At 42.1% G+C, this 23,922-nt stretch overlaps 1 protein-coding gene across 1 annotated transcript in view; it reads left to right on the top strand.

Annotated features, from left to right (window-relative positions):
- arhgef17 (Rho guanine nucleotide exchange factor (GEF) 17) overlaps positions 1-23,922 on the top strand; it is a 72,743-nt gene that overhangs the window by 38,293 nt on the left and 10,528 nt on the right. Inside the window, 7 exon segments of the mRNA XM_028961551.1 lie at positions 13,764-13,841; positions 15,911-16,093; positions 20,382-20,498; positions 21,687-21,779; positions 21,884-22,060; positions 22,524-22,574; positions 23,407-23,516. Coding sequence (XP_028817384.1) covers positions 13,764-13,841; positions 15,911-16,093; positions 20,382-20,498; positions 21,687-21,779; positions 21,884-22,060; positions 22,524-22,574; positions 23,407-23,516 — 809 coding nt within the window.

The following is a 23,922-nucleotide window of genomic DNA, read 5'->3' as shown; positions in this document are numbered from 1 at the left end:
TGGTAACCCATACCTAGATTTTGGGTTTTAAATGTAATATCAGTATAAATAAACCCGTAAGGTCATCAGGTTCAAGCATAATTGAATCCAGGACCGTACAAACAAATGCTGATGCTGTAATGGCACCTTGCACTTTTGGAAACTGATCGCAAGCTAATAAAGAGCTCAGAGTTTATTAAGAGAAGGCACAAATAGCAAATGCCTTCAGACGCAACAACTCGGTCAGAATCCTTTTGAAGTGAGGCAACAGGCATTCCATTGAAAATTCGTGTTCGTGATTGGGAAGACTTGGCCTGGTCTGCTGTGGCTTTTGGCATCAGGCAGATGGATGGAGAGGAGAAAGGATGCCTCCATTCAGCCTAAGGCTCAACATTTGTTTTTGCTTCTTTTTATTTTAAGCTCTTGCTCTTGTGCCATCAAGGAGGATCTGCTAATGAAGGAGACATGTTTCCAGCTCATTTGACCAGATTTCATGACCTCTGAACTGTCATTTAGGCAACTTATAGGTTAGGAGATTTTCTCAGAATTGGTAAGGGTATTGTTACTGTTTTAACATGTATTACCATAAACTGTTTTTAACAAATTGTCGTTCTGACAATAATGGGATTAACAGAAATGTAATATAAGACTAGTGAACTGTGAACTGCTAACTAGCTAGTTGAAAACTGTGCATTTAAAGATTGCTTATTTCTTTTTAAGCAAAAGACCAGCGACCAGTTTCACTGTGTCATAGATTGACATGAATCAGTCATAGAATATGACTAAACTATTTTTGTCTTACCAACCAATGTTCTTCTTTTGAAGAACATATCACATACAAGATTTTATATATATTTTTATCTAATTATCTTTCAAGGCTCACTTGTGGTATTCTTCTGGATGAAGACACACCCATCCTTTATTCCATTCTCATCAAACAGGATAAAAAGGTCTTTCCCAGCATCAGCAAGTTTTTGTGAAGCTCTAATGGACTTCTTTTATATACACACACACACACACACACACACACACACACACACACACACACACACACAGACACACACCTTCTTGCAGAATTGTGCCAGTGCTTATGTTGTCATGCGGGCATGAGCTGGTGGATTTGTGGAGGCTCGCTTTGATGCAGTAGCCTCAGGTGCCGCATGTTTGATGTGAGCGGGCCTGAGGCGGGTCTTTGTGGCAGCCCTGTGATGTCTGCCCTCTGTGAGAGCCATTCGGGCCTCGCCATGGCTAACTGATCTGAGCAACTGTGCTTTTTAGAACCTGCTGACGCCATGGCAACCGGGATGAAGGTTGACCTGCTGTCCCAGCCCACCTTGACCTTTCAGGGAGATCTGTTGTCGCTGACACAGCACCATAGCTATGCACTTACAATATTTTTTCCCTCCATATCGTGATTTAATCGTAACTAGGGATACTCTTATCAGGGTTTTTTGGGCCGATCACTGAAATCAGGAGCCCCATAAACAATGTTACTGATAATACAATATATTACTCAATTTATCCCATAAAATATCAGCTATTGTTAGCAGCATTGCTCAAAGAAGTAGCAAAGTGCTCACACACACCAGTTCCTTTTCACAAGGTCTATGTTGTTTGCAAACCAAACATGCAGATTAATATGTTTATTAAACCATATTTGTTAAAAAAGTAGATTGGTGAACTATTGAATTTGGCCTCAAAATAAATAAAAAAAACACCAATTTTATTGAAAAGGTTTGCAGCAGTGGCATTATAGGGAACCTCTTTGCTTATGCGCTATTCACAGAAATATTGCCCTGAATTTCGAGTTTTCTAACCAGCATGTTATCGAGCGATGGAACATATTGAACGATTGATCGGCACATCCTTAACAATAGCTGATTGAAACTGGTATCCATGCCAAGCTTTCTATAACAACATAATAACATGCTCAGTATGAAGTAAATAGGCTCCCACCAGGTTCTCCGGCATTGGTAAAATGCCATTGGTCTGTGTGTTGCTGGCACATGCACAGGTACCCTACAGCCTTAAACGGCATAATTTTTTTTTCTCCAATCTCCTCACTGCTTGAAAAAGCTAGGAAAAGGTCTCCGTTTCCATGTGAATTATGCATCAGCGAGATGGACCACGCCAGTAACGTAGTGAGGCAAGGATCCTAAAAATATCTGCCCAAGCAGGCGGATATGCAGATTAGGTTAAAGTGTGAAGAGCTGTGGAAATGCTTTGTAACTGGTGCTGCTGTGCATAATAAATCACATAAAATGGCTCCCCATTCATCTTTCAGGGTGGAGATAAAATTGATTAATGACAGAGAGTTGACTACATTATGGAGTAAACGCTCCTAAGCGTCTGTTTTTATTAGGTGGAACAAGACACATTGGACCGTTTCTCTCTCTGTCTCAGATTATTCAAAGGTAATGGATAAAAATGAAACTCCTGTTGTGCCCGTGGATTTTATATGAATAATCAGAAGTTCCCTTTTTGTTGCCTTGGAGATTCTCTCTCTCTCTCTCTCTCTCTCTCTCTCTGACCAATTGTGGTCCTGCAGAGGGGTGTTGATGTACACTTCCGGAGCTAGTAATCAGAGGAGAAGCCTGGCGGATCTGGGCTGGATCTGTCATTGATTGGTCGAGTCTGGCAGCTGGCTGGCTGTCGGGCTCTGTGCTCTGCGGCTGGATTGCTGCTTTCAGCTGCTCTCCTGCCTTCTGCCTCTCATTACGAGCAAGGAGGCGAGCGCTGCATCTCTGCCCCCCCACCTCTCTCTCTCTCTCCCTCCCTCGCTCGCTCGCTCTACCTGCCATAGGGAGGAGAGGGGGACTGGGAGAGCTCACCAGACAGTCCGAGGCAGAGACAGAGTAGTTCTTGCGAACAACAAGACGCGAACCTCTAGACGGATCTCTGGATTTAAAGGGATTTGGAGTGCCAGGGTTGTGGGAGGGGGAGACGACTAATTGAAAAGTCCCTCACGCTCGTGGATCTAGTTCCAGGGACCAACGGGGAGGTACCCGTGATTCAGTTTTAACTCAGGGCTTCGGGCTGCTGGTGGGGGTTTACCTTTGGCCGGGTGGTGAGTGTGTCTGTTGACACAGACCCACCGGGCGTCCCGCATGCTGCAGATGGTCCGGACCCTCGCTCAGTTCACCATCGCCCTGGAGGAGATGCAGGAGAACGGGGAGAGTGCCAGTGACGATGGAGGAGGAGGAGGGGCGGGAGACGACCTGTCGGATAGGGGATCAGCCGAACCCAACGGGAACGTCAGTGGGGGTGGCTCAGGAAGCCCCCAAACGAGTAGCGAGGTAGACCTGCTTGTGTAATGTTTATATCTGTGCGTGGGAGGTCTGGAGCACTCATGCTTTATCCTCTCTGACGTGCTTTTTTTTATGTTCCTTTCCCTCATCCTAGATATTTTCAGTCTTTTAGACAGCATTAAGTGAGTCTTTTGCATCTTACCCCCTCTGACCGCTGCTACAGGTTGGCGCTCAGTCCTCTCACCTCTAATTGAATTATAGCTGACTAAAGCAGCCACCGGTGGATCATGCGATTAGCTGCGTAGCCTCCAGGTTGTGTGACCCGCCCAACCACCGATATTCACAAGCACACCGTTCTCATGTGCACTCTTTCATTGACGTTTGGGGGGAAATGAGGAAGCGGTAACGCCGACCTTGTTTCTCTCCCCTGTTTTTTTTTTTTTCCCTTTTTGCTGTTGAGATGTGCGCAGTCGACCGAGGGGTTTTGTGAAGCAGCTTTGGGGATTTGTACCTCTGCTGTGTCTACATGTATTCACAAGGACCCTGTGTATGTAATCTGAGTTCAGAGACACATAATCTCCATGCAGAGGGATTTGCCTGTCTGTGCAGAGTGGCAGACCCTGAAGAAGTAGAGGAGACGATCCTGCTGCCATATGCTTGGTGATCTCTGCCGGAGTATGTGCATGTGCACCCAGCAACAAGTGGTCTTTCTGCAGTTATTTGTCCCCTTTCCACTCCTTCCTTTTTCTCAGGGGAGAATAAGCCACATGCACGAGGGAGTTGACACAGCGCCGCGTTTACTCCCTGCTTGCCATTTCTTATTCTTTCTTATCGCAAGCTATTTCTTCTCTCCATCCATTTCCCGCATTGTCTGTGCCCTCTCCCTATTTTAGGCACTAAAATTAGCTGAAGTCCTGTGACCGTGCTTGGTAAGGGGGAATTTACGGCAGAAATGCTATTAGGCAGTAATGGGCACTTCTGTTGGACCTTATGTTCGTGCAGCCCCCTTTCTTGCAGTGAGCACTGATCCTTCGAATATCTCTTGGCCTGAACAGCAATGTCCATATGTCATAGGTGGTTTTTGGTGGGATTTCTGAAGAGTCCTGCTGCTGTTTTCATTCAGGGTGTCTCTTTCAATGTGGACACAGTTGGACAGTGGTGCACGGTAGCCATGTTACCATTGAGCAGATGCTTTAGGATGGACACTGCATGCTGCTGTAAATGTCACCGACTTATGTCTGGAATGCCATAGGGATTTTCGTCATATCCGGATGTGCTGAGGAATGTAGGATGAGAAAGCCGGGATGGCCAATTTGCTTTGATATGGATTTGAGGTGAGATCAGTCACCCAAACCTGCTCCTCATTCCACCTCTTCATCCGTAAACCTCGCTAAAGATTCAATACACAATACTGATGACACATTCCAGTGTAATTATGTAAAGCGGTGATGGATAATGGGAGTGATTATTACACAATGCTGTGGAAAAACTTGGTTCTTTGATACTGCGTGTTTTTCTCTTCAGTTGTGCTGCTCAGGTGCCTTCATATTTACGTGTGACAGGAACTCACACTGCACTCCCACATGCGCTCTGTCGTGAATGACATAATCCTGATGAATGGCACTGCAGGTGTGTGTCTGTCGGCGCAAATGTGGCGCAATGCAAATGTCTGCAGTCACTTCACTTTATCACTTCAAGATCAAGAGAGGACGGGTGGCCAGCAGGATCCTGGCCTTGCAGGGGACCCGCCGTCATTTCCCAGAAACAGGAGATGTAACTAAGGCCGGTTGTCACCGAGAGATGGGAGGTGGGGAGGCAACGGCTGCAGCCGGGCAGAGGAGGAGAAGGAGGAGGCAGGTGCTAGGCAACCAGCTTCCCGCATCCCCACATCACCTTTTTCTTCTGGTCTCCTTCCTCCCAAAGGCACAATCACTTGCAGCCATTCATTTTCATTTGGTGCCATTTCCTACATACAGTGGATCGGAGTTTAACATTTGGCTTGTGGTTCAATAAATAGTAATGCTAGCCTTTGTCCAAAGATAACTTCCAAGAATGTGTTTTTGGATGTGCCATGGCTTTTCTACTGATTCATGTGATTGTGGTCTTAATCCAGGCAAATGGTTTTTACAGAGCGCAAGTCCCCATGTCAGATGGTAGTGACCTTGAGCATCTGCTTGAGGATTTGAGGGACCGTCACTGTTCAAAATTCCACCTGCTCCATCCAGCACACCACTCTCACAGAATTCATCAGGCGCATCCCAAATGGAGCTAAACAAACTTGTCCCACTGGCCTCCAGCGGGCTTCTGCTTTAAAGGGAAACAGGATCCCAGTCGGACGGCCAGCAGAGTACAGGGCCTCGCTTCTCCAAGCCAAGAAAAACCATCAGAGAGCAGGCTGAGCCAGACATCTGCCTGGCACGCCTGGCCGTCCCGTCCGTCTCTGTGTTTAGACTCGAAGCTGGTCCGTACCACGGCTAGAGACGGAGGCTGGGCGCCCAGCGTGAAGTCATGCCGCCGGGCGGCCGGGGGCGGGTCGTTGGGTTGAGGGCGAGGAAGGGAGGAACCACGGGGGTTTTGAGCACTGCAGTGTTGAGTTTCATAGACGCAATGGGAGCGCAACTGTTATTGGTGGACAGTTTTGCCAGGAAGTGCCCAGTCGAACTGAGACCACAGGGAATGCAAGCGCTAAGACTCCAGGCAGGGAAAAGCTAACAGTGTGTTACCTCTTTTTCAATGTTCTTCCATGCGATGCAGTCCAGTTTTTAACATGCATATTTTCTTGTAGAAAAAGGGACCATGCCGTGATGTCTGCAGTCATTCTTAAATCCCCAAAGTAGGCCAGGGCCCACAGATTCCTTCAGAGCTGTTGACCTTTTGTTCCACATTTAGATTCCGCTTCTTTGTTTAGTCGTCTGTTACGAAGTTGTGTCTGGCAAAGCTGTGCCCAACATTTTCTGATGTTGACCCTCTCTTTCAATTTGTCACTGTCCTTTGGTGCTAATGTGGTTACCCTGGCAATCCTGTGACCTGTGCGCAACAGCACTGGACGTTATTCCCAGACAGCCCATCCTTAGACAAAGTCTAGATAATCCAATAAAGGTTCCTAGGTTTATAACATGAGAACAAGAGTCTGTATTTAATGGTAGGCTTCACACCACGCCTCTTTTGACCTAAGGGACAGTTTTTTGTTTACAAGTCCCAAGTGATTAATTTGCTAATGACTATAACAGAAGTCAAATAATTCATCTTGGTTTGTCGTCCACCAATGGAGAGATGTTTCAAACCTAAAATAGACAATTGTTGATGGGAAAAACTGTTGATTGAATTTGAGCCACGTGTCTGCTGCTTTCATACTAGGTCATTTCTGTGCTCGAGCTAATTATTCAGGGTGCTGAGGTCACTAATTGAAGTTTAATTAACACACATGCTTCCTCTGCATTCTCTGGCTTTTTTTTCTTGCGCATTTGATTTATTAAGCAGCTTTAATAGAAAAGGGTATAGACTGGGGCAGCTTTTTCGTCCTCTCTCTCGCTTTCTTTTTTTTAACTTTGACACAGAGGATGAGCAGGAGTTGGGCTGGTGCTCCTGTCAGGTCTCATTTCCCAGCATTCCTCCTCTCCTCGCCTTCTTGCTACATTCCTCAGGCCCTCACTAGAATGAGGGGAAATCAGGAGAAGGTCCTGGAAGTTTTCTTTTGGGTGGTTTGTGGGTTTCCTCAGCTCTGCTTGTGTGTGAATGTTCTAGTTTAACTGCGTCACTAAACACATGTCAGACGTGTGTCAGCAAGGGTTTGAGGGTTGACGTTTTAGAGGAGCTTGCTTCTCTGTGTCTGAGTGACGTCTGGATGGTGTAGGAATGTGCTGATCTGGTTTGGGGTTATACTTTTAACTTTTTTTTTTTATAATGAGTTATGTCCATCTGATTTGTGCCTGGACTGAATTTATGTGGTTTGCTATTCATAATAAACATCAGATCCACTGACCCAGTTGTGTAGCTTTTCCTACTTCCAAATGCATGGACAACTTCAACTTCACTCTACATACACTGTATTGTGCATTTCTGTAATCTTTGTATTTTTCTATACATAAGATTTTGACTTTACTATTGTATATTGTTCTTTATACTGTTGTGTTGTCGAGACTCCATCAGGAATCAATTTCCTTGTTGTATGTGCTCACTCACGTACTTGATCAATAAATGTGATCCGGATTCACACCTTGACAGGAGCACAGTCGTTAGATGTTCAGTGCTTTTCACTTCACCTTTTAGTGACTAATGGTTTTGGTGATTAGTCAGCATATGCATTGCTTTGTGTTTGACTGACAGAAGAATTTTTTATCTTTAAAAGTCTTTTTAAAAGGTTATGTTTTTTTATTTTATTTTTTTTACATCCCTGTGAACAAGATGTATTAAGCTGCATTTGACTGGGTGGGTAGTTAACTCCTGCTTTCCAAGATTCTGATACGTCATTTAGTTTTTTCTTTTTTTTCTTCTGTAAATGTAGAAAACATTTTTTTTTTTTTTTTTTTTTTTTTTTTTTTTTTTTTTTTTTTGCACAACTATGTTCTGGTTCCTAAGACATACATACACACACACACACCTTATTTGACAAATGCCTACACACTGGCTCTTACTAACATTAAATACAGAAACATTGTGTGATTATAAATATACATATAAAATAACATATAAATAAACATATAAAGTCGTGGAAAAGTCATTGAAATACGACACACGAATGTATAACGATGTAAGACTGCGCGAGAAGCGTTTTTCTACATTTACAACTACAATGTTTAAAAGCAGTGCAGGTCTGTAGTATCTTTGCAGGCTTTACGTAGTAAACCCTTCACATGGTGTTGCATCCATATTCCAGCATGTCCACAGCCACATGTCTCTTTTTAAAAGTCGTGCAAATTACATCTGATCCATGCTGATTCGGTCCATTTAAATCTGGCTCAGACTGTGTGAACTTGGAGGACATAACAATATTGTGATGTGTGTGGTTTTTTTTATTCTTAAAATTTACACAGAAATTTCAGACAACATAATGGTCATGAAAAATTGCCTTAGAGTAACTGAAAAGTCCTGGAAATTCTTTTGTAAAAGATGTGTAAGAACCCTGAATGTCGCATTCCAGTTATTTCTATCATTGCTTTTACCCGCTGTGTCCCTCTATGAACGAGAAAATCTTCTCCCCACATATTTAGCCCTTTTGGATTTGTTGTGTACCAGTGACTACACAAATGTCATTGATCACACTAAAACACTATAAAATTGCATATAGACTTTATAGACCTGTTGAAGCTCAGATTATTTTAGGTTAGTGTTGCTTGGGCTCAGCCTACCCAGAAATCCAGTAGGAATGTTCCTCTCAGAAAATTTAGCAGGAAACCCACTTGAGTACCCCAAAATAGTTCAAAGACCCTTTTCTGCCAGGGGCTTCTACATGGACACCTGTTGTGGCTCCTGAAAAAGCTGGAAGTTAATACGGTAGTTTAATGCCATTTCCATCTATTTTTGGGTTTTAGTTTGTTGCTGTTGGGTCCAGAGGAATGCAGTCTAAATCAGCTGGTTTTCAAGTCAATCTGTTTGTTTTTTTTTTTTTTTTTTTTTTTTTGACCGTTTTATAGGCAAACCAGCAAATGAACAGTACTGTTCATGCAAACGAAAACAATTGTGTTTTCACATCCATGTTGCATACTCTGTAGGCTGTGCACATTGGTGCACTTTTCAGGGTGGTGGCTATATTTGATGCAATCAAATATATAGAACAGTCAATGGTCTTGTTTAAAGTTGTTGGTTTTTTGCATCTCAAAATGGAAGTATCAGAAATGTCTGGAAATTGAGAAACTCTTGCCATGGGAGGGTCATTTAGATGTTTTTGGTTTGACTTGGTGTGCTCATACCTATGAGTCCTGAAACCAAAACACAGATCATTTTGATGGTTTATTTCTTGGCTTCAGGCTCGTGTTGCCTGACTCATCGTCCAGTAGCCTGCTGAATGTCAGAACAGAGAGTCTTCTCCTGTGTGGTAGTGTTTGTGCCGAGGCTTCTTGATAAACAGCTATTTCAGCTGATTTGCTGCATTTGCTTGTCTTAATATCCATCTGTCTTAAACTTAAACTGAATTTAAATGTATAAGAGCTTGTATTGATGACACTTGTATTCAGTTAATGTCAGATGTGTATCTGTTATGTTGCTAATCCCTATAATAAATTTCATTTGATTAAGAAACGGGTGAACATTGTGCCTAATGCCAGTTTACCTTTAATATCTACCACTTGACTGATGCATCAATAGTAATCAATCGTCCGGCTCATGTTCTGCAAGGGACTCAATCATTTCCGTGTTTAGAACAGGATGAGTTGGTGGCCCGACGTTCCCTCATTAAAGTTATAAAAAGCCACGCTCGGGGGGTCAGCAGGTTTGTTTCTGTCGTGTGGAAACAGCAGTGTGCCTGTTGGATGAGTAGGACTCTTCCCCCAGCACACCCGCTAACAGCACCAAGTGATTCAACAGTGACGGTGGAGGAAACGGTGGCAGATGGATGTCACTGGCTCAGAGGAAGACCCCTGCTGCCTACTCTCATCACTGTAGGGACATTGTGACCCTCTTTTGTCTTGATGGCTGATTTATCATGAAAGTGGTTACAACGGTTTCATTGAAACTGAAAAAGTTTCAATTCTAAAATCTGATTGGCTGAGCCATGGTAAACCTTACACCACATCACTTATTCAGTATAGTTATATATAAAAATGGTTTTATTTCAATCATGTAATTAATCTGTTTGAGCAACGTTATGGGTTGGTCTATTCATTGTTATTACAGTTTTTAATCCCAATGCGGATATAATTATTTTATAAAATGATTCCATCCTTGAGGCAGAGAGCTTTCTTATTTATCAGATTTGTGTCTATGTTCATAAAACCCCTTAAATATGATGAGTTAAAACTGGCCCTGAAATCTCGAGTAAAAGTAGGAATGTACCCATCCGGCTTTCTCAGTTCCGATACCAGGGGGAGTGTTGATATCGCCCAATCATGAGTATTGAGCTGAAACTCTTACAGGGTTACCGCGAAAAAGGTCTTAAATTGGATTTTCCAAAATTAAGGCATTAAATATCATTAAAAAGGATCAGTAATCCTTAAATCCTTATGATGATTAGTAATCCTTAAAGGTCTTAAAATACTCCAGACCCAATACATTAAATGAAACAAGGCTGTCAGTCCCTGTACTTCCAGGTTTATTAAGCACAACGTGTGCATGGGAATGACGTAGCCCATTTGGTGCCCTGTGTTTTACTGTAAGTGCTAGCTACAGACTGTAACTACCCAGTAAAACCGAAATCTTTCACCCATTCATCTAAATCTGATGGCGATGTTGCATATGCTGACTCTTTGAGTCAGGTGATGTGTTTTATTTATGTTTTAAACCTGCTGATTTCCCTGCACCTTTTATAGCGCATGCACAGACAGCCAGGCTTTTAAAAGCTGGACTTGTTGGATTGGTCTCGGTCCAGGTCAGGCCAAAAAAAGTAGAAATGCTTGAAATGCCCAGTGCTTTCAAAATACAATATTCTACAAAATTTAAATAATCACAAAAAAGTCTTTACTTTAAAAAAACATTGCTGTCGAACGACAGACCCTGGTAAGGCTAAACAACTGTTTTGATTATATTTGGCCATTATAAAATCCCGTATTATAGTTCTTACGTTTAACCAAAACATTGTTTGGAGGCTGACTTGAACACAGGGATGCATAGCTTTGTTAGCTTAGCCTAGCTTAGCTAATTAAACTGAGGTGAATTTCTTTAGGAAACCTTCAAAGTTTGAAAAATGTTAACTAAACAGCTAAGAACAGTCTAAATAGTTAATGCCTACGTTTAGCCAAAACGTTGTTTGGAGGCTGACTTGAACACAGGAATGCATAGCTTCGTTAGCTTAGCCTAGCTTAGCTAAGGTTAAGACTTATAAAACGGGATTTTATAATGGCCAAATATATTCAAAACAATTGTCCAGCCTTGCCTATGAAATGTAATCCCCCGGGATCTGGTTTGGAGCGTACAGCGGTTTGAACAGCCCCAAGCAGCACAAGAGTGAGGCATTTTTATGCACGTCTCTCCATAGACATGTATATGCTTCACGCCACAGCACAGCCTATCGCAATATGGCGACGACGTTGACGTACGTGTACCCATATGTCTATGTGAGTCACGAATCTGAAGTCTCCATTGAACCGAATCGAAACCAAAAACGTCACATTTAAATCGCAGCTTTTTGCATTCATGTAATCGCACAGACTGACATCGCGATTACGATTGCGATTAGATTAATCGTGCAGCACTAAAAAAAGTCTCACATTTGCCAGGGTTAACGGCCAAAGCAGATATTCCACCCTCAATGGCCAATCGTTTAGCTAATTTAAACCCACCCTTTTAAATAATGTCTGTCTGAAAAGCTAAAGTAAGCAATTTTTTGTTTTCTTTTTTGTTCTCTTTTGTATTTACATTCTATCACTTATTTTAGTGAATTGTTTTGAATAAACTTAAGTGTTGTAGTGTCCTTTGGTCAGTGGCTATTATTCTACTGCTACTGTAATTGCCACCAACTAACCTTTCTTGGAATGGCTGTATTGTCTCAATATACAAACAGTAGGTAGGCAGACAAGTGACTTGTTAAAAGCAGGGATGGATTACTGAACACGTCTACCATGCCCCGGGTCTCAAGATCTCTGGTGCTCTGCACACAGATGTTACTGAAGATATAGGCTTATACTGGTTTGTTCATCTCATGTCTGAATGTTCATTTATTTCTACTAAATTCACCAGAAGTTCTCATTTAACAGTCTACATTCTCGCAGTGGAGCATACCCATAGACCCCACTTGACAATAATGATGATCAGAGTTGTTATTGATCAGGCTGTTTATAAAGGCCCAACAAGTTATGTGTTGAAAGTGTGTTGCCGCTCACCTCCAAAGCATAGAAAAAAGTTCAGACTCAGGTTTTTTTTTTCATTATCAGCACTGAAAAAAACGTATATTGTTGCCACCTCCATCCACGATGCCCCCCTTGGGCAACGGCTCATGTCACCTATATTAAAAACAGCCAGAAAGGATTCACAAATCCTGAGAGGCTTGCAGCTTTACAGGTAATATGAGACTGTTAACATTGACAAAGGCTAAAAATATCAGACATTTGGAAGGAAAATGAATATTCCAATGAATAATATATTAATGTTTATTAATTATATATAAAATATATATAATTTTGTCTGGCAAGAAAAACCCTGTGCCCTTGGACAAATGTAGTTGATTACCCCAATGTAAAAATTTGATTCAAGTGGCCTTAAAAAGGTCTTTAAAAGTCTTACATTTGGCTTCCTTCAACATGCAGAAACTCTGTTGTATTATAAACTGGGGAGGAACCTCAAATTATTCTGTTATGTTTAAGGAAACATCAGATTTAAATATTTTAAAAAAATTTTCTTTTAGAAATTGCCGTGGAACATGTTGGGGTAGCAATTTATCGTATCGGTCAATCCCTATCTGATTCAAAGGGAACCCATGACCCTTCCTGAGCAGTGGCCAGCCATGTCAGGTACCCGTGGAGCAGTGCGTGGAGATTGTATTTTGCTCAAAGGTACCTTAGCAGCACCTTGATTGTTCGGGATTTGAATATTTATCATGAGTCTGCTTCCTTAACAGCAAGACCACCACTTACCCCAAAAAACATTCCAAATTCCATCCCACCTGAGTAGGTTATTAGGACTAGCCTAGTGGGTGAGACACTCACTTATGAGTCAGAAGACAAAGTCAAGAAGAAGACAGGTTCAAACCCCACTTACGACCATTCTGTTTTTTTGCTTGTTTTAGCAGTTATTGAGCAGTAATGGTTTTAGCCAAAACAATCAATGGTCTCCCCTTTCACACGACAGCAAGACCAGACCATGGGGACATGGTTTTTAAACCTATAAATAGCTTTACATGCAGTTCTTCTAATTTACTGGGAGCGTCCAGGGAACAGTTGTCCAAAATAAAGTCCATTTGAAGGAATTCCTGAATTTTCCAGAGCATTCTTCTATTAGGTCTTCAGGCACAACTTCTGTAAATTCCAGTGTACCTCATCCGTTGTACATTATGTTAATTCCAGTAGTGTTACAGGGTGTTCTGTGGAGGTATTTTGATAACTCTGCATATATCCAGGCAGTAAAAAAAAATCTCCTCTCAGATTCCTTCCCATCCCTCTCGGAGTTTAGCACATTTTGTTTTGTAAAACAGACCCTGTTCAGTATGTATGTGTGAGCTAATTTTTCAAGGAAAGTACAGAAAACTTATTTGGCTCTGTTCACCATTTTAAACGAGCTTGATCAGAGCCAAGATGTATAGTCACTTTTTTTATAACATTTTTTTATAACAATAAATTATTATTTTTTTTACATTCTGTACATTTCCTTTTCAGTTGTTCTTGCTAATGTGAAAGGTTGTGCATATGGTTTTAGGCTTTAATCTGACTCCGCTGTTCTGTCCCCCTGCAGGATATGAGAAAGCATGTGGTCATGACTCTCCTGGACACCGAGCAGTCATACGTCGAGTCTCTGCGCACGTTAATACAGGTGAGAGCAGCGTTGCAGTGTTGGATGGCAAAAGAATGGACGGTGGCGTGTACAGACCTTGCACGCAGACACACGCTCCGAAAACCTATGAAATCAAATGTACTGCTGTGAGCCACTGAAAAACTCCTGTTATATAACAGCGGCGCCTACACTGAGGAACAATGGCATCTGTGTTGCTGTGTTTACGCGGCTAAACGTCTGTTGTGTCCTGAACATTGCGCGCGCAGACACAAACACATTATAGCAGTAACAATTAACATATGACTGAGTTTAATTAAGATTCTGAATGCATTTAAGTTCCTTTGCTTGACCCTGTGAAGACCAATTTTTTATTTTTTTTTTATTCATTAAAAAAAATTTATCAGTATTTTTATAAGGTTTTTATTATCATTTATGGCATTTGAACATTTCCGATGTCTGTTATCCCCTGAAATATTTACTTTTATAGGGGTGTGGGCTTGTGTACAGAAAAAGCTTCTCGCTTGGAAGTTTCATAGTTTTGTATTTATAATACATATGTAGCTGTAAAACTTGAACCCATTTCTGCGAACCTCCATCACTTTGAGGAGGGAATTAGGGATGGCAGTGGTTGCTCGGACTGCGTGGGAGGAGAGGAAAATGCTGCCATTCTTCCCTCCGCTGGCGATGACTGTGCGAGTCAGCTGGTTGCTGCTGTGTCACCATGGCTACAAGGTGACAATGGGCTGCAGTGAAGCACAGCTCTTTCCTCTCTCACTTCCAAAATGGAGTCCATCATGCAGCGCATGTAGAGTTTTCCACAAATGGAACGCACCATTGCACCAGTGCCGTCAGTTTTTTTGTCATACATTGCAATTAAAATTAATTACTGAAGTGTTGACTATTAAATAGCATATTTTATCACAGAAAGAGCAATGGTGCCACATGGTTTCCATTTACATTTATGGCATATAGCAGATGCCCTCACCCAGAGTGACATTCAATCAAAAATGACAAGGACAGTACCCCCTGGAGACTCAGGCACACAATGGAGTGTGAACGTGTGACTTCGTGGTAATTGTTAGCTGTATTAAACTTACTAATATCCAGACTAGGTCTAAAAAAGAATCAGGGGTTTTAAGGAACCTTATGATTTGCCTTTTATCAAACAAATAAAAATGGTCTGGTCTTCTGGCAAACTGCGCAATTTGTGTGAGCCTCTGTGTGACTTCTCGAACAGCCTCAGCTCTTATTCCACCCACATTCAGTACAGCTCACGTTGTGAAGTGGTCAATTAGCTGCCAGGCCTTGCCTGGGTGTGGATTTGCATGGCTGGGAGGCTGGAGTACAGAGTGGGGCTCTGTGTTGCTCTTCCACTGGCTCCCAAAACTTCCTGTTCCTCAAGACATCATCAGAGTATACACCATGTGTGTGTGTGAGAGAGAAAGGTCATCCTTTGCTTTGAAAAATGAAAGTGTTTTGAGAGGGCAGATTCTCTGGGCCTGATGTACCTCAGTAAGCCCGCATGGGGGAATGAAGGATTTCCTTTCATCAAGGCCTGTCGCAGAGCAGTTATGCAAACACACGTCAGCCCATCTACACAAATTTAATGTCAAGTAGAGCTTCCAACAGGCTTTTCTTTCACTTAAGTCAATCACATTCACCATTTTTATTCCATAGGTATTGTATCTCCAGGAATCTCTCCGTACATTTTAATAAACAAAACAGTTCCTTTTAATGACATTTTGTGTCCTCAGTGGCATATGGGCACAGAGCTCTGTTTTGGATCATTATTTGTGACCTTCAGATCTCCAGTGAACTAACTCATCCCTTCATCAGATGTTGCTCATTGTTTGTTGTTGAGGACTGCACAACTGTTTATGCTGAAGCTCATATGAATATTCATGATGTTTCTGACTCGAGCCATAATGTGTGTTTTTTTTTTTCTTTTTCGTGAGTAAAGAAACAAAGAGAAAATTGTTAGTGTAAATGCTTTTGGGTGTGTATGGAAGCTGCTCCTCAGGTGCCCTCCTAAACATAACACACACTTCAACACGTTTCTGCAGCCATTTTCACCATACTTGCGCCGTGTGATCTTCTCTGTCCCACAGGGTTACATGAAGCCTCTGAAACAGCCAGAGAACTCCCCACTGTGTGACCCCTCGCTGGTGGACGAGATATTCTTCCAGATCCCTGAGATACTGGACCACCACGAACACTTTCTGGAGCAGGTCACAGGATGTGTCAACGACTGGCACGACCGCCAGACTGTGGGGCACTTGCTCGTCGAATCTGTGAGTTACAAGTCAGCACTGGCCTCGTCAATGGGCCCGCAGTCTACACAACACACTTACACTATTAATCTAACTGAACGATCACACACACCTCAGTTTTAATGGTCAATTCCGAACCAAAGCGCCACTGCTGTGCACCAGATCAGAAAAGATGCACTCAGCCATCCTGTGTTCAGTGCCTGACACCTGATGGAGATGTGCGAAAGACACTGGTTGTCCAATCATCAACCTCAGAAGATATTGTCAAAAGCTGGATTAACTGCAGTACATTTTACATTTACAGCATTTATCAGACGCCCTTATCCAGAGCGACTTAGTCGGTAGTTACAGGGACAGTCGCCCCCTGGAGCAACTTAGGGTTAAGTGTCCTACTCAGGGACACAATGGTAGTAAGTGGGGTTTGAACCTGAGTCTTCTGGTTCATAGGCGAGTGTGTTACCCACTAGGCTACTACCACCCCTAGTAGTAACAAAACTGTGAAAATCATTAGGTGACTGTAGATCAATCAGATTTAAATTACTATTTGGTGAATCTGGTGAAACAAAAGTACAAAATACGAGCAATAACAAAGCTGTAAAAAAAGATTAAAAGGCTTAAAACATGTATATGCTTGTATAACAGTGCTCAAGGAAATTTCATTTGTACAAAAAAAAAAAAAAGAAGAAAAAATTCAATTAAAAAAAAAAAAAGGCATAACACTGATTGACCTCCAGAGGTTCTAGTTAGGTTTGTTGGTTCCATGAGGGGAGGAGCTCCAGTGTTGAAACAATGAGCACCTCAGTGTCACTGTGTCAGCCAAATGTCCACCCAAATCCAGCTTTTAAAGCACCGTCCCCACATAGCCCTCAGTTTCATAGTCTCAACCGCACCTCCACTGCCAAAAGGACAAGTGCCCCTCAGAATCTGAATCAGAAAACTTTATTAATTCCGGGAAATTGCTTATGCCACAACTGCACAGAGGGAAGGACATACAATGTATGTACAAGACATACAACAAGTGCACAGAGAGACTGAGAGACAGACATACATTTATGAGTTTAAATAAAAATAAAATAAAAATAAGCACTAAAAATAAGTATGTTGTAAGGGCTAAAGCAGCACTGCACAGTTAAAAGTTAAAGAGTTAAAAGTTAAGTTAACAGGGCCACTTATCGGGTGAGTTAAAAAGTCTGATAGCTGTGGGAAGGAAGGATTCCCTGTGGCGTTCAGTGGAGCATTTCAAACGTGTTAGTCTATTGCTGAAAAAACTCCTGGGCCCCAACACAGCACCGTGCAGTGGGTGATCAGCATTTTCAATAATAGACTGAAGCTTTTCCAGCATCCTCTGCTCCGCCACAGTCTCCAGCATTTTCAGTTTTACTCCCAGCTGTGGTCCCCTGCTGTTGAAGCGGCTTATGAAATGGCTCACGAACTGTCTGCAATTCTCCAGCCGTCTAGCTGTGTGGCTCAGGGTCACTGAGGAAGATTGACATTCACCCTCCTCTCTGTCTGTTTGATTAGGGCACCTTCCCAAAGTAACTGCGCACAATGAAATGTGTCCTGTGCATTTAACCCATCACCCTGAGTTAGCAGTGGTCAGCCATGAAAGGCGCCCAGAGAGCAAATAAATTTATTTCTTATATTGCCCAAAATCACATGTCTCAATGGGCTTTGTGTGGGAACGGTGCTTGGCTAAGTGGGACCTCAGTGGCACCTTGGCTGTTCGGGATTCAAACCATCCAATTACAAGTCTGTTTCCTTACCCGCTGCCCCTTTGTTTAGCGAGAGAGCGTTAGGTAGGAGTTGGAGATAGGAGCGAAAAATGGGGGGAATGGAAGGGATTGAATGTCACCATGTGCTGTTTTCCTTGTTCCATTCAGAACAGTTGAAACCAACAACATATTGTGACCAGAGGATGCAGCACAATGTACAAATTAAGCAAGCAAACAAACAGCTGCAACTGTTTGGACTATGGGGCAGTGGTGGCCTAGTGGTTAAGGAAGCAGCTCCATAATCAGAAGTTTGCTGGTTCGAATCCTGATCCACCATGGTGCCACTGAGCAAAGCACCGTCCCCACACACTGCTCCTCGGGTGCCTTTCGTGGCGGCTCACTGTGTTAAAAGCAGAGGACACATTTTGTGCGGTTTTGTGTACCACAATGACAATCATTTCACTTGCACTTTCAAAATGGCAGATTTTGCTAGTAAAAAAGTTTATGTACAGACCAGAGAACTGATTCAAAGGAGTTTGACTGTCAAAAATGAACAATTTGTTTTAAAATCTAGAGCAAAGGCCCTCAATGTCACTGACTATCACCCATCACCTGCACCACCCACCAAGAACCATTCGCCAATCATATCAACAATGAAAAGGGTGTGGCACTGTAGAACCCCCATTCTTCTGATCAGTATGTTTTATGCTTTTTTTTGTAGGGCCACTAGATTTTTTACAGATTGTTTTCCAGAATCAGGTTCAAAGAGATTTAGAGGAGGGTATATTATGGGTCCCATTATGACACAGGCACATTAACAAGCGTCTGTCAGCCAGTTGACATGGTTTGTTCTCGTACTTCAATGTGTGTGTGTGTTGGCAGCATTAGTGAAGCCAAACAGTAATTAGAACAGGAGAGGTGTTAATGAAGAGCTATTGGACGAACATCTGATCGATACTTGGGTGGATGGGCCGAAGCTCTTAATGGGATTTCAGTCTGAATTCCTCTCTGCATCCCACTTTATTTCTCACAGACCATAATAATAATAATACATTTTATTTATATTGCCCTTTTCATCACAAGATCTCAAAGGGCTACAGGGTTTAAAGGGCTACATCTCTCTTTCTCTTCCTACCGCCCCTCCCTTTCATGTCTGCCATTAAAGTAAACTCTTTCCCGCTCGTTGTGACAGCGGGGATGTAAAGGTGTCGGCAGTTCCTCTGATGTCCTGCAGTTCCCCATGCTCAGTCTCCTCTGTCCCTCGTTAAACGGGGATTTACATCACCCTGTCTGGCGGTGACAGAGTTCAGACCGAGCGGCACTGCATCGCTGTGACCTCCCCAGCAATCAAATGCCACCGTTTACTGCCTCTTTTCAAACGTCCCTCAATATATCTCTCTGTTGCTGTTCGTCCTTTTGTGCATTTCATTATTTTACGCTTTTCTTTTCCCTTTCTTCATCGCTGAGTTCTCCGGGGCCGCGTTGCTATTTTCGTCCTGGCTTAATGCTCCTTTCTGCTGACACACTGCCTCAGTCTCATCCCTCCATTTCTGAGTTCATCCCTGCAGTTTTTCCCCTCCTTCTCTCTGTGGTTTTTACTATTTGCTGTGTCTCATTCTGTAAATCTTAGAATTATTGACTGGTATGAAAAACGCATTACACGGTGAAAACCTCAGATGTGGACCCTCTTTTCTTTTGTACTTCCACTGACTCATATTTCGTCTTTCCTGCAGTTCCTGTCTGTCTATTTGACTGTGTGCAGAGGAAATCAGGTCAACATAAAAAAAAAAAAGCTCAATTCATTGATGACTCAGACTGCAGCTCAACCCTATGGGGGCTTTTTTGTAGCATTTCACGTTTAGTCTTTAATATACACTACCTTTCAAAAGTTTAGGGTCGTTTAGAAATGGCTTTTAATAAGGGGGGACAATAAATAGCAATGGGCCAAGATTGAAATAATATAGTCAAACCCTCATCCACTGATGCACCAGAAACTTTACTAGTTTTATTGCATCTTTGATCAACTGTTTTTCTGTGCTAATTGAAAAGGGTTTTCTGACAACGGATGAAGCTTTTAAAGTGACACACATGGGTAAAAGGATACAGCATTCATCTGGAGCTGCTTTCTGCTTGAAGTTCCTCTGTACATCTATATGTATATTCCATCATTAACATACATTTCCAACTTCGAGAGTCATTTACGACATGAAACATGTCTGGACTGGAGTTTTGATCCATTTGATGTGTTTTTAATATACCAAACAATTGTTTCCCATCCAAAAAAAGGACATTTCAAAATTAGCCTAAACTTATGAATGGTAGTGTACATAAAAACATATATATGATTGGCACATTTCATACACGCTAAAACATTTATTTTGTCTCTGTAGAGCTATTGTCCAGTTAATCCAGCTATTGTCATCTTCGGTTTATGTTAGTGAGTCTTCTACGGTGGGTAGCTGGGTTCATCTGCAGTGTCTGGTTGGGAATTTCTTACATTTTACATGATATGCATCATATATGTTAAATATTAAGTTATGTGCAATGGCAATAAAGCATTTTATAGAAGTTTATATTTAGATTGCTTTCCTTCACAGTTCTCCAAAGAGATCCTGGCTAATATTTATTCGGCTTACATCGATAACTTTCTGAACGCCAAAGATGCTGTGAGAGTTGCCAAGGAGGCCAAACCTGCTTTCCTGAAGTTTCTGGAGGTGAGTGCACATGTGGGGGAGAAAGTGAGTGAAAAATGTATAAATGTACGCACTTCCCACAAGTCCTCTCATCTGGGAGTGTAACTGGGAACAGACACTTGTTGAACGTCTGGCAGCCTGTGCCTACTGATGCGTCAGTTTGGCACTAAGTGCAGAGCTGGTTTCTGTATGGACTGTCAACGGACGAAAGAAAGTTATGAACAGAAACTTGATAAAAAACATGCTTTTAACGAGGAGCATTTTTCATGGCTGTCCTTTTGTCAGTAAGAGTTAAAAGGCTGAATCGAGGTGGTCAGTTTCTCAGGGTCTTTCAGCCTTGATTGGTTGTGCATTTGATTTGTATGGATGTTGAGATGTATGTAGAGAGCTCTTTGCAGTACTGTGAGCTCTGTGTTATGACGCCCTCTGCTGGTCCTGTCAATAAATACCGGCCACAATCCCAGAGACATGCTGTAAATACATTTATTTATGGCATTTATCAGACACTCTTATCCAGAGAGACTTACAATCATTAGTTACAGTGACCGTCCCCCAGGAACCTGGGTCTTTGTGGTTGTCTGGTTCTTAGGCGAGTGTCTTACTAATTAGTCTACTACCACCTCACTCGTAGTGCATACTACATTTACAGCATTTACCAGACACCCTTATCCAGAGTGACTTACAATTAGTAGTTACAGGGACAGTCCCTCTACAGTCTCACAACTCAGGGTTAAGTGTTTTGCTTAGGGACACAAAGTTGGATTTGAACCTGGGTCTTATGGTTCATAGGCGAGTGTGTTACCCACTAGGCTACTACCACCCATACCATATACTATACACTACTACATAATACATACATACTAGTAGAGGACCCAGTTATTAGGAATCTTTATGTGCTGTAAATAAAAGAAAATACAATTGTATGACTTATTATGTGAAACAAAGCATCCAAGAGAGGCTTATTCATGCTTACTCACACACATTAGTACCGATGTCATTCTTATATATGTGAGACTGTCCAGCAGTAACATATCTCATTTGAATAATGATCATTCTGATGATTATTTATTTGGACAGTTTGTCAGCATCAGATTTATGAATTTGACTGTGAGAATGTTGTTCTCAAAGCTTCCCCCTTTATATTGACCCTGGTGTCTTTCTTTCTTTAAGTGATTTCATTTTTCTCTCTTTTCTTTTCTTTCACCTCAGCAAAGCATGCGTGAGAATAAGGAGAAGCAGGCTCTGGCTGACCTCATGATCAAGCCTGTTCAGCGCATCCCCCGATATGAGCTGCTGGTCAAGGTGAGCAGCTGGGTTTCTAGTTGCTTGATAAAGCCAGAAAAAGGTGAGGATTGAGGTCCCCAAAGCTAAAAAGCTAAAGGTTTGTACGTGTGTCTTGCTCATAGGACTTGTTGAAACACACTCCAGAGGACCATCCAGACCACCACTTTCTGCTGGACGCTCAGAAGAACATCAAGCGCCTGGCAGAGCGTATCAACAAGGGGAGGCGCAGCGCTGAGGAGGTGGAACGAGAGACTCGTGTCATGCAGGAGATCGAAGCGCACATAGAAGGAGTGGAGCATGTGAGCGTGCACACACTTACTACACACAAAATAGCAAAACCCGGTGATGTGAAGTGTCTCTCTGCCACATCACATCATATGGGGATGAAGAATTTGCATTTCAATTTCTCTTTGAGTTATTTAGTTAAAAGCTGTTTACTTGCATTATTATTGTGGCATGTTGGTTTATTTACAATACATTTACATTTTATTTATTAAGACTGGAACAACTCCTCAAAACCTATAACGTGCAATACGGAATGTACTGAGCAAGTTTTTAGACTTTCTGAAGATTTATTTCTGTTTGTCTGACTTTTCTCTGATTATCTTTTTTTTTTTTAAGCAGAATATGAATAACTGAGTGTTGGCTTAACATTGTTGCTCAATACAGTACATGCTGTAATGATTGGTTTGTGTGTATGAGTCCACTGTGCTGTGTATGTGTTTTGAGTTAATGCTCATAGGTTTTAATATTTCTTGACAGATTTTGAATCCTCAGAGGAAATTCCTGAGGCAGGAGATGGTGATGGAGGCGGTAAGAGACTCTCTAAATAATGTGCCCTCACTTTTTTTGTTATACCATTTTTGACAAATATTGTTACATACTGATAATTTATCAGTTCAAGTGAAAAAAGTGATTGTGATACACAGCACAGCACACGGTGGCACAACAATATGTGTCCTCTGCTTTTAATCATTGGTGAGCAGTGGGCAGCCATGACAGGCAACTGGGGAGCAGTGTGTGGGGACGGTGCTTTGCTCAGGGGCACCTCAGTGGCACCTTGGCGGATCGGGATTCGAAACGGCAAGCTTCAGCATACGGGGCCGCTTCCTTAACCGCTAGGCTACCACTGCACACATAAATCATAAAATGAGTAAAATGCCCAATAAAATGAAATATGCATTTGGGAAAGGGTTTCATTTTTACAACTGAATACTTCTCAATAGCTTCTGCAGTGCACCTGGCTTCATTTTTGTCCCACTTGACTGCAGGGGGAAGGATGAATGAAGAGTTAGTTTCCCCTTTAGGCCTTTAGTTAAAAGCATGTTTACTTGCATTTCAAATGTTAGAATACAGTCTATTATTATTGTGGATAAACAATAATAATACTCTTTGTATTCACATAATCATCGTCTTAGTTGCTAAAGTAGCCTTTTCAGATGAAATAAATGTTTCCAATTTTAGGATGTAGCGTTAGAGGCAATCCTTTAATCTGCTGCTGTTAAGGAATATACTGGATATTATGTGTGTGTTCTGTAAAGGTGCTTTTAGTAAAAGTGTTTTCTGAGCTCACGCACTAATCTTGTCCTAATCTCTTCGTGCCCTCTGTCTCTCTCTCTCTCTCTCTCTCTCTCTCTCTGCATAGAAGTCCGTTGGAGGGAAGAAGGATCGTTCTCTGTTCTTGTTCAGCGATCTGCTCATCTGCACCACACTAAAGAGGAAGTCAGGTTCTCTACGCCGCAGCTCCATGAGCCTGTGAGCAACACATGCCTCACACATATACACAAGCACATTCACATTTTTACACACGTACTTGATTATACATTTCTGGCATCCTCCAACATGCCTCTTTTTCTTTAGTGTATACCTGCCAGCCAATAAGAAATGAGTATCAATCAAGACACTGATGTAAATAGATATTTTCATATGCAAACAGAGACATACTGAACATACCGCACACATATCACTAATATACACAGATGCTCTGAAGTGTACTGTAGGCTCACACACATTTGTGTATACTGACTCTCACACACTTTCTGTATATATATCTGCCTTACACATGCACACACAGACATAACTTAACATGCCATATATTAGTATATACACACTTATGGCATATGCACACAGTCTGACCCTGGACATTAGTGCGTGCAGTGGG

This window comes from Denticeps clupeoides, chromosome 19 (assembly GCF_900700375.1).
Source record: "Denticeps clupeoides chromosome 19, fDenClu1.1, whole genome shotgun sequence".
In the NCBI taxonomy this organism is placed as follows: Eukaryota; Metazoa; Chordata; class Actinopteri; order Clupeiformes; family Denticipitidae; genus Denticeps; species Denticeps clupeoides.
Note: the sequence above shows the minus strand (reverse complement) of the source record. Positions and strands in the feature narration are given on the sequence as shown.